At 50.0% G+C, this 15,244-nt stretch overlaps 1 protein-coding gene across 1 annotated transcript in view; it reads right to left on the bottom strand.

Annotated features, from left to right (window-relative positions):
• Positions 1-15,244, bottom strand: part of STIP1 (stress induced phosphoprotein 1) — an 812,376-nt gene that overhangs the window by 110,944 nt on the left and 686,188 nt on the right. Inside the window, exon 11 of the mRNA XM_069650819.1 lies at positions 11,452-11,488. Within this exon, the coding sequence (XP_069506920.1) occupies positions 11,452-11,488 (37 nt within the window). The remainder of the gene's footprint in view (positions 1-11,451; positions 11,489-15,244) is intronic.

Genomic DNA, 15,244 nt, shown 5'->3' with positions numbered 1-15,244 from the left:
TGGATCGATGGAGCTTGAGGCTCAATTGAATGAAAAATAGAGCAAAACTTCAAAAGAAAAATCGCAAAACACAGTAAAAGCTCGAGAGCTATAGCACAAGGAGGGGCTTAGGTAGAGGGCAGTCATTGGCTTGGGGCAGTATGGCCCAGAGACCAGCAATTGGTTGTTAGGAGAAAGACAGTGCAGAAACATAACAGAAGCTGATTTTTATCTTTACCGAGGATTCCCAGCCTGACGACAGGGAATATTCATGAGCATGTGAATCCATGCCAGACCCCATGCTGGAGAACTTCTCATTTCTATGTGGGTGGTTCTTCCACTGCTGTATCAGTGATGTGCACATGCTAGGTATGTCTTTGTGACAGTAATTTGGACTGCTGAGGCATACGATGTTCCAGTTATATACGAGTGTTAATTTACCTCTTCAGAGTGGGGTTGCTTGCACCGCTCCAGCCCATGCAGTTCTTGGTCTATGCAAGTGGAACTTCTACTGTAATGACCCACAATGTATCTGTTCCAAGTGTGGTAATCATGCATTGTTGAGACTCACAACGGTCCTATTCCATGTGCGGAAAGCATGATCTACTGGAGATCCATGCAATACATTTCCTATATTAGGAGTGGAGTGTGCACTACCAAGGCTATGTTACACCTGTTATATACAAGAGGAGCCTCTACTGCGCACATTCCTGATCTGTTGTCTGTGTGGGAATCTTATACCCTTGCTTTACACCTTGAACTGATTTCAACCTTTTCTACATGGTTAAAGCTTGCATTGGGGTTGCCCTGATTTGCATTTTCTGTTTGTGTGGGGGAAGCCTACACAGTTTCTACTCAAGAAACCCTGTTCAGTGAGCCAATAATTAAAAAGCTTATATTGCTGTTGTACCTTTTCTTTATATGCAAGGGAAACTCTGTTAGTGCCCATATTTGTGAGCGGGGGTTTGTGTCACTGCACCATGTGCTTCATCTGTTCATTGCGAGATGATGAACAAGTTACTTATCTGTAACTATTGTTCTCCAGCTTGGGTCTGGCATGGATTCACATGCGTTTATTTATTTTGACATGTATACAGCACACATAACCCAGAGGCATCTAGGTGCTTTTTGCCCAGGCCACACCGTCGACAGTAGTCGACCTGTGGTAGATGTTGGCGGCAGGAAGCCCAAAAGGCAGTTGCCGAGAAGATTAGTCAAGAGACTAGATGACCGTAGGTTGTGGGGACAAAGTAAGCAATATAAAACTCTTGCTGGCTCCACATAGGCGACCAACTAGTTTGGCGGAAAAAACTATGAGGGACCTTAACGAGTGAGGGATTTTGGATACACTACACGTCATGTTCGAGATAGTGTTACAGTCACGCCCATGTCTACTTCCCCTTTTGATCTTTGAAAAAAGATGCAATACTGTGCGTTTTCCACTAGATGTCCGACTATAGGCACAGCATGCGATTCCAAGCAGATCCACAAGCATCAGAAATCCATCTATTAGTGTTGAGCGATAGAATATATGTCACTCAATGCGTTCTGGTCATTTTTAGAAACTTAGTATTAGTTGAGTGGAGGTAGATAATTTTGAGATTGTAGGAATCTAGGTGCAGGCTTTGGAATCACTATAGTTCTGAATAGTGATGATTCTGTATAGATTGTAGCTAAGAATCGCTTTGCTGGGTTGCTAAGTATAGTGGGTTGTATGCTGTTGATGTCTCAATGTTTGTCTGTGTATGGAACAAGTTACTTACCTGTAACTTGGTCTCCAGCATGGATTCACATGCTCATGAATATTCTCTGTCGTCAGGCTGGGAATCCTCAGTAAAGAAAAAAATCAGTATCAGTTTCGGATCTGTCTTTCGTAGTAGTAACCAATCACTGATCTCTGCGTCATACCGACCACACCCAATGACTGCCCTCTACCTAAGCCCCGCCTCTGGCAGCCATCTTCAGATTTGGTAGCACGTGAAGTGGCAGTATGACCAAGTGAAGAGCCGCAGAGGGGTAGGAGGGAGGGTTCGCATGTGGATCCATGCCAGACCCATGCTGGAGAACAACAGTTACAGGTAAGTAACTTGTTCCTTCTCCAGCATGGGGTCTGGCATGGATTCACATGCTCATGAATAAAGAATACATAGCAGTGTACACATGCACAACCACGGGAGGTGGCAAAGGCTCCAAAAGCATTACATCAAACTCAACATTAAGCAATTCTTACCTCCTCACCAGGCTCACCTTAGGCGAACAGATTGCGCAGCACTGCTTGGCCGACCCTGGACTCCTCCCTGGAATCCCGATCGACGCAGTAGAATTTCGTGAAGGTGTGCGTCGACCTCCACGTAGCAGCCCTGCAGATGTCCAGCAAGGGCACACCAGATAGGAACGCTGTGGTAGCTGCGATCGCTCTGGTGGAATGGGCTCTCGGGACGGCCAGGCAGCGGTCGGTTTGCCAACCGATGACAGTACATGATACAGCCGGAGAGCCATCTGGAAATGGAGGCCTTTGAGAGAGCCTTCCCCTGATTGACAGGTCCAAAGTTCACAAAAAGTTGTGACGTCTTCCGAAAACACTGTGCGGTCCACGTAAAACTTCAGCGCTCTAGCCACATCCAGCGAGCGCAAAGTCCTTTCGGCCGGCGACGAAGGCGACAGGAAGAAAACAGGCAAAACCAAGGGTTCGTTGAGGTGGAAGTCCGACGGCACCTTGGGCATGAAGGAGGGGTGCGTCCTGAGCACTACCCTCGTGTCGTGAAAAGTCAAGTACGGGGGCTTGCAGGAAAGGGCCTGGATCTCTCCCACTCTTCGTGCGGAGGTGATGGCCACAAGAAACGCTGTTTTCCACGACAAGAACTTCAACGGAGCCGAGTGCAGAGGGTCGAACGGAGGTCCCATGAGCTTGGTCAGCACCACGTTGGAGCTCCCACGCCGGGGCCGGAGCATTCACCGGCGGGAACGATCTGAACAGTACCTTCATGAATTCTTTCACCAGACGATGAGACCACAAAGATGTCCGGCCCGTGGTTCTGGTGTATCGGGAGATCGCAGCAAGATGAATCTTGATGGACGCGTGCGCCAGTCCAGCCTTGGCCAGCGTCAGAAGGTACTGCAGTACCTGGGGAGCCGTAATCCGTAGAGGGTTAATCTTCTGTGCGTGGCACCAGACAAAGAACCTCTTCCATTTGTGTCCATAGCATTTAAGAGTTGAGGACGCCCTGGCCTTTGCAAGAACCTCTCTGCAGTCCGCCGGTATGTCGTATCCTCCAAACGAACGCTGCAGGAGCCAGGCCTGCAAGTTCAGCGACTTCGGGTCGTGATGGAGGATGGTGCCTCCTTCCCTGGAGAGAAGATCCGCGTCCGCTGGCAGCTTGATTGACGGGGACGCTGACAAGTCCAGAAGGTCCGGGAACCATATCTGCCTCGGCCACGCAGGTGCGACGAGGATCATCCTGCACCATGACCTCTTGAGCTGGTTGATGAGCCAGATCAGCAATGGCAATGGAGGGAACGCGTATAGAAACAGCCCCTCCCAGGGGAACGAGAAAGCATCGCCCATGCTCCTCGGCTGGGGAAACCTGCTGGCGAACCTCCGGCACTTGGAGTTCGTTGCCGTCGCGAACAGATCGATATGGGGAGTGCCCCACCGTCGGAAGAGGCGGTCCACTAGATCCCGTCATAGTTCACACTCGTGGCACGAGCGCAGCTCTCTGCTGAGCGGGTCGGCGATGGTGTTTTTTATCCCTGCCAGATGAAACGGCACCAGAAACATCACTTGGGCGACGGCCCATTGCCACATATCCTGCGCCTCCTTGGACAGGGCTGGGGATCTGGTACCGCCCTGCTTCCTGATGTAGAACATGGTGGTGGTGTTGTCGGTGAAGATCCTCACCACCTTGCCCTTGAGGGACGGAAGAAAGGACCTGAGGGCCCAAAACACTGCACGGAGCTCCAGGACGTTGATATGGAGGGACTTCTCCGTCAGAAGCCAAAGGCCTATCGCATGCAGATTTTCGGTGTGCGCTCCCCACCCTTCCAGGGAGGCATCCGTGGTCACCGTCTCCTGGTGGCTGGGGGTCTGGAAGTCCATGCCCGCCGTCAGATGCGCGCAGGTGCCCCACCACCGGATCGCTCGTCGGAAACTCGTCGAGTGTGATCCTCTCCTCGAAGCTGCCCGTCGTCTGGATCCAGCGCGCGTCCAGGAATTCCTGCAACGGGCGCACCCAGAGCCTGCACAGGCGGATGAGATAAATGCAAGAAGACATCATTCCGAGGAGGGACTTGATGGACCTCACCCTGGCCGCCTCCGCAACCAGCATGCGCTGCACCTTGCCCAAGATGGCCCTCGTCCTTTCCTCCGACGGAGAGGCCAGAAGCGACACTGGCTTCGCTCCCAGAAACAGAGCGTCTTGCGCGGGCACCAGGTGGGACTTGGCGTAGTTTATGGAGAATCCCAGGTCTGTGAGTAGATGGACGGTCCTTGCCGTGTGTTCCACAGTGAGCTCCTTCGTCTTTGCTCGGATGAGCCAGTCGTCCAGGTAGGGGTAGACGTGGATCCCCTCTCGGCGCAGCTGCGCCGCCACCGGTGCGAGGCACTTGGTGAACACCCTGGGTGCCAACCTCAATCCGAAGGGAAGGGCTCTGAACTGGTAGTGACGCCCTTGGACCACGAACCTGAGAAACTTTCGGTGTCCCTTTAGGATGGGAATATGGAAGTAGGCATCCTCCAAATCCAACGACGACAGGAAATCGCCCTCCTCCAGTTGACCCAGGACGTGTTGGAGGGTGACCATCCGGAACTTCTGTGCCTTGATGAATTTGTTCAGTCGTCATAGGTCCAGGAGGGGACGCCTGTAACGCTCACCTGATTCCCGCAGAGGCGCCGGTCTTGACTGGGTGAATGCCGTATCTTCAAAGGTGATGTGTAACACACGGTTGGCTCTTTGGGCTGGACCTCTGTGCACTGTATGTCTGACTCGAAGAGTAAGATGTCTGCAGATAGAAAATATGGGATTAATGAACTGGGGTTATTGGGTGCCTCTCTCCTCTTCCCTTTCTCTTCTCCTGTAGAACCCCAAAGGTTAACACCCTCACCTTAGGTAGCTCTCCATCTGCCTCAGGGCAGGGTGCCGTAACCAGTTTCTTCACTGGATAAGGGTGCAGGCCTCTTGACCTCAGAGGACTGCTGTCCGTCGTTAACTGCACGAACGGTAAGTTCTGGGCACTTCAAATGTCTTAAAAGTCTTTTGTAATGATATCTCTTGTTTTGCAGGGTTCCGGCGATGGCGGATGGCGGGCTGAGAGTTGAGGATCGAACCCGCGTGAGGAATAGAAGCGCCTGGAAGCACGTAAGTAAGCGCTTGTAGCCTGCTTCACGATGCGCACTAACTGTCCCTTTTTTCTTGCAGGTACAAGTTCGGAGCTTTAGAGAAGCTGAAGGGTGCTGGAATACCCACTGGATTCGGCGTGGGAAGGAGTAATGGCACGTGAGTAATAAAGTTGCCCAATGTCTTTAAACGCACCTTCTTTTGTCTTTCAGATGCGGGATGCTGCGCCGAAGGATTCCGGAGCGTGCGAAGAGCTGGTAAGCTTTTGTCTTTCAGATGCCGGAATGCAGTGCGAAGACCTCCGGAGCATGCGAAGAGTAGGTAAGCCTTTGTCTTTCAGATGCCGGAATGCAGCGCGAGGCGTTGGTGACAGCCGATGGACCAGGTAAGAGATGCGCTGCCACTGAAGACCGTAGTGCTAACCTGTTCTTTCTTTGTCTTTACAGGTGCTGCTGAAGACTGGATTCCAGGATGGTAAGCCTTTGTTCCCTTAGGACCAGGATCAGAAGCAGAAGACACGATGAGCGTTCTGCTGCAGAGAATGCAGAATAACGCAAAGCAAGATTCATCCATCGGGTGTGGTTTAAATAGCCTCCTGTAGTGCTTAGGTGTCTCCTTCCACAGCCACGCCTAGGTAAGAAAAGCGTTCCTGCTTTCCAGAAGAGTTCCAGTGTTCTGAACCTAGGGAGTGGCTCCTGCCCCACCCAACAGGAAAAGTAGTCCCAAACAGAAGAGGATCAGGGGTTCAACTGGCAGGTAAGTAAGCAGCATGGTCTGCTGCAGGTAAGTCCACCCAAGCATTATGAGCCCGGCGCTTCCAGCGCTGGGACTGGGCATCTTTATGAGCCTGGTGCCACTGGCGACAGGACAGGGTCCAAAAGGTCCCAATTGGGACTGGCTGGCACTCGGAACCGGGGTTATGGGTCTGCTTCCAAGGGAGTCGGGCAAGTCCTGATCTTTTGGAAGCAAGATCATGACAAGGCCATCCTCCCGTCTTCTTCTTCACGAGGAAGTATCTTGAGTAAACTCCGGAGCCCCGAAGCCTCTTTGGGACGAGCTCGATGGCGCCCTTCTTGAGCATCGCCTTTACCTCCAAGAGAAGTTGAGGGACGTGATGTTCTTTCCTGGCCACAGGGGGGACGCGCAGGCACCTCTTTAGAAACTCGAGCGCGTGACCCTGAGCTAGGGCATCCAGCACCCAACGGTCGGTGGAGATGACTCCCACACGCTGACGAAGCTCGCCAGCCGGCCTCCCACCGGGGTGCTTCGGTGGGGGCCCGACCCCACGGCCGGTTCAGTCCTCCTTCGACGAGGCTTTGCCTCCTTGGGGACGACGGCGGGGTCCGCCTGACTTGCCTCGTCCCCTGTAAGCTTCCTGTGACGAACGGGCCGCTTGACGGTAGGTGGAAAATCCGCCGCTGGAACCTTTGGAGGCACCCTGTTTGCCTCTTCCGCTCCGAAAGGGAGGCCGCCGTTGCTGGAGAACCCCAAGAGCCCAGGCCGTTTCCGTGTCCGCCTTGATGGCTTGAAGGAAATCGTCCACTGTTTTCCCAAACAGGTGGTTTCTGTCAAACGGCATGTCCAAGACTCTGGTCTGCACGTCCTGACGGAAGTCAGTAGCCTTGAGCCATCCACGCCGCCTAAGGCACACGCCGTTGCCCAACTGGCGAAATCCAGTGTCAGCGATGTCCGTCGCAATCGTAATGGCGTGGTCCGACGCCACCTCTCCTTCCTGCAAGATCTCTAGGGCTTCCGCCCTCTTGTCGTCTGGTAGGAAGTCCAGCAGAGGGGCCAGTTTGTACCACAACTCCCCGTCGTAGCGGGCTACGATAGCCAAGGCGTTGGCCGCCTTAATCGTCGTCGCTGCCGACGAGATGACTCTGCGTCCCATAGTGTCTAATTTCTTTCCCTCGCCGTCCGGCGGGGAGGTTGTCGTAGAGGCCGCGCCCCCCCCCCCGCTTTCTTCCTGGCCACCACTGAGACGACCGAGTCCGAAGGCACAAGGGGGCCGCGTCCGGGACTCGGTACTTCTTCTCGTACCGATCCCTTCTAGCCGGCGTCGTGGATGGGTTTTTGAGGAGGGCGAGGCCCTCATCCCAAATACCGGGGGAAGTGACTTCTTTGGGAAGATGTTGGCACTATTGGGTGAGATGAATGGGGAATGCATAGTCTTGGGGGGCGACTTCAATTGTGTTCTTGATGGAAGAATGGACCACTGTGCTCAATGTAGATACACAGCAGCGAGTACGAGCAGAGAATTTAATGAGTTCCTGCACAGCCTGGATTTAGTTGATGTTTGGAGATTTATGCGTCCTGGGGTGAAAGAATTCTCTTTTTTCACCCGTCCATGATTCTTACTCAAGGATTGATTTAATGATTTCGGACAGACTGATTGACAAGACCTGCAATGTAGAAATTAAGGAAAGGGGCATTTCGGATCACTCCTGGATAACGATGCGGTTGAATGTGGGCATGCAGAGGTCTGGAACTCCTGGGTGGCGCCTGAAGACTTCTATATGACAAGAGCAGGGAGTGGGGTCGAGTCTCTGCAGGAGTTTACTGAGAATTATTTAAATGTGAATGTGGGTTCTGGATCTAACTTGATGGTTTGGGATAGTTTTAAGGCAGCGATTAGCAGAGAATTGATGATCACGGCCCGCATGAGGAAAAGGGGAATGTTTGAACTTAGAAGGCTTGAAAATGAGTTAAATACCTGTCGGAAAAACTACCAAATGACAAGGAGGAGAGAGGATAAGGCTGCTGTAGAGAGACCAAGGGAACGCCTTAAACAAGAAATGGATTCCAAGTATGAGAAAGGCATGTTTTTCATGCGGCAGAAATTTCGGGAGCAAGGGCACAAGAATGGTAGACTTTAAGCCAATAGGCTTTAACTGAGAACTCCTTTGTCCTGAAAGTGGAAGGTGATGGGGGAGAATATAAGGTCAAGAGTAATGAGATATGTGAAAGGTTTAGGACTTTTTATGAATCACTATATATGGAAGATCAGCTCCCAGAGTCTGCGACATGGATAGGTTTTTTGATAAAATTACTCTGTTGAGGTTATCGGATGACCAAGCTGTAACTGTTGATAGACCCATTACGGGGGGAAGAAATACTGGTGGCCATTTCACAGCTTAATAAAGGTAAATCGCCTGGCCTAGATGGTCTTCCGATTTAGTTTTAACGCGTGTTTTGTCATGTCTTAACACCGTTCTTGTGCACCCTGTATAACGGGTTTATGTCTGATGGGGCTGCATGTCCCACAATGAAGGAAGCTTGCGTTGTGGTGATCCCACAGCCATGGAAAGACCATAAAAAATGCAAAAACTATCAACGAATTTCGTTATTAAATGTTGATTTTAAAATATTCACTACAATATTGACTAATCGGCTGGACAAGTGTATTGGAGACATGATTAGTCACTCCCAAGTAGGCTTCATGCGGGGCAGATGTGGGTATGATCACGCGAGGACACTGAAAGATGTTATGGGACTCCCGAAGGAAAAGGTTCGAGATACGCTTCTACTTTTTATGGACACGGAAAAAGCCTTTGAAAGGGTTAATTGGACTTTTTTGGACCGCACACTCAGGGAAATGGGTTTTGGGGATACTTTTATCAGTCATTAAAATGCTAAATTCATCCATCAGTGCTAGAGTCTGGGTTCATAATATAAGTTCTTCTCCATTTTTTCTGTCAAGGGGTACTAGACAGGGCTGCCCATTGTCCCCATATCTATTTAATCTAGCTATAGAACCACTGATTGCATACATAAAGCAGGAGCGGTCCCTTCATGGGCTTAGGTTTGGCAGTAGCAAAATCAAAATCTTGTGCTACGCGGATGACATGACCATTATTTTGACAAACCCACTGGAAGGGAGTGAAAAGATGAAGTGTATGTTCAAAGAAGTGGGAGCACTGTCTGGTCACAAGAAAAACTGGGAAAAGAAGGCAGTCTTTCCTTTAGATGTCAGACACCCAAGAAGCGATATGGGTTCTTGGAGTTGTCAATGGGAGATGGGTGGAATAAAATATTTGGTAATTTACTTGGTTCGCGACCTGAAAAAGATGGCAGGCAGAATACACTATTTCGCGGATTTTAGAGAAAATCCTGAGTGACATCAAAATGGAGTCGTTTAAGGTTGGGTCTTTGGGCAAAAATCAATGCCATCAAAATGGTTCTTCTGCCGAAAGTACACTATGTTGTCGAATCCATCCCTTTGAAATTCACTAAGGTGGTCATTGGTAGTATCGGTAAGATTATTCAAGGGTTTCTTTGTGGGGATGGAAAAGATTCAAAAACACATTTTGACGCGCTCCGAAGGAAGGGGGATTTGGTCACCCTAATCTTGCGAATTATTGCACTGGATTTGTTCTAAAAAATAAAAAAAATTTAAAATATTTTAAAATCATTTTTTTTTCTGGTGTCAGCGAATATGTCCCCTACTGGCAGATTATTGAGGGTGAACAATTTTCACCTTATGCATTGCGAGATATGTACTCTATGGTTAAGATGCCAAAATCTACAGTGATATTACCTACGTTGAGTACTACGAGAGGGGCCTTGCAAAGTTTTATGGCAGGTAGAGGGGAAAACATCTGGATACACTATGATGTGTCTTTGTGGCATAATGCAGGGCTACAGATGGCCAATAAGACCTTAAATTAGCAAAGCTGGATCAGAAAGGGCATTTTGAGAATACATGATACGATTTCCTTTGAGCGTCTTCGGGTCTCTCTTTTGGAATAGGGGATAGGGAACGAGCACGTTATCGAGACCTTAAGGTTCTTCTGTGGGAACGATAAGAAATGCTAGTGGGTCCCATGAGAGAAAAACCCATGATCTGCGCGATTATCCGATCTCTTCCATGCGCAGTGTCTACATATATGAAACTAATGCCAAAGGAAATCTATGTGGAAGCGTGGGAGAAACTTCGCCAGGCTTGGGTGGAGGAATTGGGTTTGGACATTTCAAGTGAGGAATGGGAAAGTCTGCTCCGAGTGGGTGTACAGTCGAAAATGGATTTAGGATTAAGGTATATTATGCAAATGGTTTAGTGTAGATTATATTGGACCCGAGCTCGAAATGGCCAAATTAGGCCTATTGGATAATGATATCTGTTGGGGTTCTGGTCTCATGGGGGCACCTTATCCCATATGCTATGTACATGCTTTAGGGTGTCCACCTTTTGGAATGAAGTCCTTAATAGACTAGATATTATCCTGGAGGACTTGCTTCCGCGTACATGTCATTCAACAATTTTGTTATCGAGCAGAGGGAGAGGGGATAAGGCAGAGATAACAGATTGGATTAATAGGGTACTGGTAGTGGCAATTAAGCAAATGCTAAAAGTTTGGAAATCAAGGAATAAGCCGGATGTGGATGATTGGCTGTCAAATGTCCGTACTTGGTCTTGCTATGAGAAAGTAATGTTCAGAAAACAGAAGCAAGAGGAGTATTATGTTAGAATTCAGGGTTCTTTTAATGAATCATACAGTAGATACTTAATAAGTGTATGCTTTGTTTTCTATATGGTTTTAGGGGATTGTGGAGATTTATGTGTGGTTTTGTGTCTCTGTTGTTGCGTTGTCTGTTGTAGTCCGGTGGAAGAATTTTTACTATGGGATAGGATGTATGCCAACTTATATATGCTTTCTGTAATTTGAGTGCAAGTCCCTGATGTAACGGATATGTCAGTGTTCTCTTTGTCCAACTTGTTTATTAAAAATTAAGTATTTAAAAAATAAAACAAATACATGTTATTAGTAATTTCACTGTTTTATTTGGCTTTAAGTAAAGAAGTATTTTTATACCAGTTTGTCCAAGTATGTTCCTTGACTGCTTCACTGTGCGCTCATTGTGGACCCCTTACAAGCTCTCCACCTCTTCAGACTTGGCCAAGACCACTCACCTTGCTACCTTGAAATGGTTTGGCTACAACTCCCAGAGTGGTCCCAGTCATACTAAGCTGGCCTTCTATACATCTGTCCACCAGGCCAGAGTATAGAAAAACAGTCCTAGCCAGGGAACACCAACAATTAACAGCCCTATTCCGTTTACAACCTAATATATTAACCCTGGCAAAAGAAGCTCAATCCCTGAGTGTACAAATGACTGCCACCAACAAAAAATAACTTACGGAAAGCTGGCTCCAGGCGAATACATTCTTCACAGTCCTGCAAAAAACATAAGACAGACATTAGAATAAAGAGGACAATGTGTTGTAGACACCCATGGGTTTACTGATTTTACAAACCTTAAACACCTTACTCAGCAGAACCATTTCACTGTTAAAACATACGTGTTAGGAGGGATTTTCAGTATCACCACTCGTATGGTGTTCTGAAAGGCCAAGTTAACATATAAGCACGGGCTTCTCAAACTTGGTTCACCCAAACTCTCTGGGTATTGTAGGCTGAGCAGAAATGCTATAACTTGGTGGATGATAGTTTGATATATAGGTACAATTAACAAAAGATAGTCATGTAAGGAACAAGTTACTTACCTGTAACTGTTGTTCTCCAGCATGGGTCTGGCATGGATTCACATGCTCATGAATATTCCCAGGCAGGCTGGGAATCCTCGTTAAAGAGCATTCAGTTTATTTTCTGAACTGCCTTTCTCCTAACCAATCACTTGTGTCTGGGTCATACTGCCCCAAGCCAATGACTGCCCTCTACCTAAGCCCCTCCTCTGGCAGCCATCTTTAGATTTGGTAGCACGGAAAGTGGCAGTAGGACTAAGAGAAGAGCCGCAGAGGGGTAGGCATGAGGGTTCACATGTGAATCCATGCCAGACCCATGTTAGACCCAGACAGTTACAGGTAAGTAACTTGTTCATTCTCCAGCATGGGGTCTGGCATGGATTCACATGCTCATGAAGAATGAATACATAGCAGTACCCACGCACAACCACGGGACGCGGCAAGTCTCAACATAAAGCTTCTCTTACCTCCTCACCAGGCTCACCTTCAAGCGAACAGGTTGCGCAGCACTGCTTGGCCGACTCTGGACTCCTCCCTGGAATCCCGGTCGACGCAGTAGAATTTAGTGAAGGTGTGCGTCGACCTCCACGTAGCAACCCTGCAGATGTCCAGCAGGGGCACACCAGACAGGAACGCCGTAGTTGCAGCGATCGCTCTGGTCGAATGGGCTCTCGGGCGACCAGGAAACGGTCGGTTTGCCAACTGGTGACAATGGGTGATGCAGCTGGAGAGCCACCTGGAAATGGAAGCCTTGGAGAGGGCCTTCCCTTGGTTCACAGGACCAAAGTTCACAAACAGCTGTGATGTCTTCCGAAAAACTTTGTACAGTCCACGTAGAACTTCAGCCCTCTAGCCACATCTATTGAGTGCAAAGTCCTCTCAGCCGGCGACGAGGGCGGCGGGAAGAAAACGGGTAACACCAAGGGCTCGTTGAGATGAAGTCCGATGGCACCTTGGGCATGAACGAGGGGTGCATCCGCAGCACAACCCTCGTCTCGTGGAATGTCAAGTAGGTTGGTTTACAAGAGAGGGCCTGAATCTCTCCCACTCGTGCGGAGGTGATGGCCACAAGAAACGCTCTCTTCCACAATACAAACTTCAGCAGCATCGAATGCATAGGCTCGAACGGGGGAACCAGGAGCCTAGTCAGCACCACATTGAGCTCCCACACCGGGGTCGGAGCCTTCACCGGCATGAACAAACAGAAAAGTCGTTTAACGAATTCCTTGACCAGGCGGTGTGACCACAACAACGACAGACCTGGAGTTCTGGTGTTAACGGGAGATAGCTGCCAGATGAACCTTGATGGAAGCAAGGGCCAACCCTGCGTTCGCCAGCGATAGCAAATACGGCAGCACCTGTGGGTCCGTAATCCCTAGAGGGTCAAGTTTATATGCACGGCGCCAAACTGAACCTCTTTCACTTGTGGCCGTAGCATTTCAGCGTAGACGAAGCTCTGGCCTTGGCAAGCACCTCCATGCAGTTCGTCGGAAGGTCGTATCCACCAAACTGTAGTGCTGCAGGAGCCAGGCCTGCAAGTTCAGCAACCCCGGGTCATGGTGCAGAATCGTGCCTCCCTCCCTGGTAAGAAGATCTGTGTCCGCCGGAAGCTTGATTGGAGGGGACGCTGACATGTCCAGAAGGTTCGGGTACCATATTTGCCTCGGCCACGCAGGTGCGACGAGGGTCAACCTGCCCCGGGACCATCCGAGTTGACTGATGAGCCGCAGAAGCAACGGCAATGGCGGAAACGCGCAGAGGAACAGGCCGTCCCAGATGAAGGAGAATGCATCCCCCATGTTCCCCGGCTGGGGAAACCTGCTGGTGAACCTCTGGCACTTGGTGTTAGTCGCCAACAGATTGATCGGGGGATTTCCCATCGTCAATACAGTAGGTCCACCCGATCCGGCCGAAGCTCCCACTCGTGGCAGGAGCGCAGCTCCCTCCTGAGTGAGTCGGAGACAGTGTTCTTCACTCCTGCCAGATGAAAGGGTACCAGGAACATCATCTGGGCGACGGACCAGTGCCATAGATGCTGCGCTTCCTTGGACAGAGCGGGGGATCTGGTGCCCCCTGCTTCCGAATGTAGAACATTGTGGTGGTATTGCCGGTGAAGACCCGCATCACCTTGCCATTGAGGGACGGGAGGAATGATTTGAGGGCCCAAAACACGGCCTGAAGCTCCAGGACGTTGATGTGCAACAACTTCTCCTCCGAGAGCCAAAGGCCTCTTGGGTGGAGTTGAGGTGTGCATGCCCCATCCCTCCAGGGAGGTGTCCGTTGTCACCGTCTCCCAATGTGCTGGATCTGAAAGTCTGTGCCCGCCGCCAGATGCACGCGGACACCCCACCACCAAATCGATTGGCGGAATGTCTCGTTGAGGGTGATCTTGTCCTCGAAGCTTCCCGATACCTGGACCGAACAGGCGCTGAGGAACTCTTGGATCTGCTCTCCAACCTTGACTCCAACATTCCCTCTGTCCTCATCCTCCTCCTCCTCCTCCTCTGCCTTCGACACAGTCAACCATACCATCATGCTCAACCGTCTCCGTGATAACCTGGGTATCACTGATCAGGCTTTGGCCTGGCTGACCTCTTTCCTCTCTGATCGACCTTCCCAGGTCCAACTTGGGTCCTTCCTATCATCCATCTTCCTCTCCACCTGTGGTGTTCCCCAGGGGTCTAACCTCTCGCCCTGGCTTTTCAACCAATACCTGGCAACTCTCGGCCACTGCATTCCCACTTTCTGCTCCAATTTGCAGTGCTACGCTGACAACTCATTTTCAGGCTGCCCTCGGGCACCTCCTCTTCCGTCCTCATCTCAGATTGCCCAACTGCCATTCTGGATTGGTGTGCCGCCAATGATCTTTGTCTGAATGCCAGCAAGACGGAGATCCTTCTCATTGCCACTCCTCCACCATCCTTTCCCCTCACTCTCTGGCCGGCCTCCCTTGGCCCTTCTATTAACCCCACCTGCGAGGCTAGGAACCTCGGGGTCTTCTTTGACTCCACACGTTCCTTCTTCGCCCACATCTCTGCAGTCTCTAAAAAGTCAAACTTCCTACTGCACCTCCTCAGAGGTACTCTTCCTTTCCTCTCCTTCTCCCAGAAGCTCTGGTTCTCTCTAGCTTGGAATATTCTAACAGCCTCTTTCTAAATCTACCTGCCTCTACTCTCCACCCTCTGCAACTAATCCATAACAGGATTGAGAATTGTCCTTGGCCTCAAGCCCTGGGATCGTATCTCTACAGCTCTGAAATCTCTCCATTGGCTCCCAGTGGATGCAAGGATTAAATTCAAAACCCCCTGCATTGCCCACAAGGCTTTCTGGGGCATGAGTCCAAAATACCTTCAGTTATCCCTCTGCAAATACCTCCCCTCTCGTGCTCTTCACTCCTCTACCTCCAACTCCCTCAGGGTCAGTAGTTTTTCAAATAAATGAGCTGGTG

Source organism: Ambystoma mexicanum, chromosome 3p (genome assembly GCF_040938575.1).
Source record: "Ambystoma mexicanum isolate Mex_15411 chromosome 3p, UKY_AmexF1_1, whole genome shotgun sequence".
Lineage (NCBI taxonomy): Eukaryota > Metazoa > Chordata > Amphibia > Caudata > Ambystomatidae > Ambystoma > Ambystoma mexicanum.
Note: the sequence above shows the minus strand (reverse complement) of the source record. Positions and strands in the feature narration are given on the sequence as shown.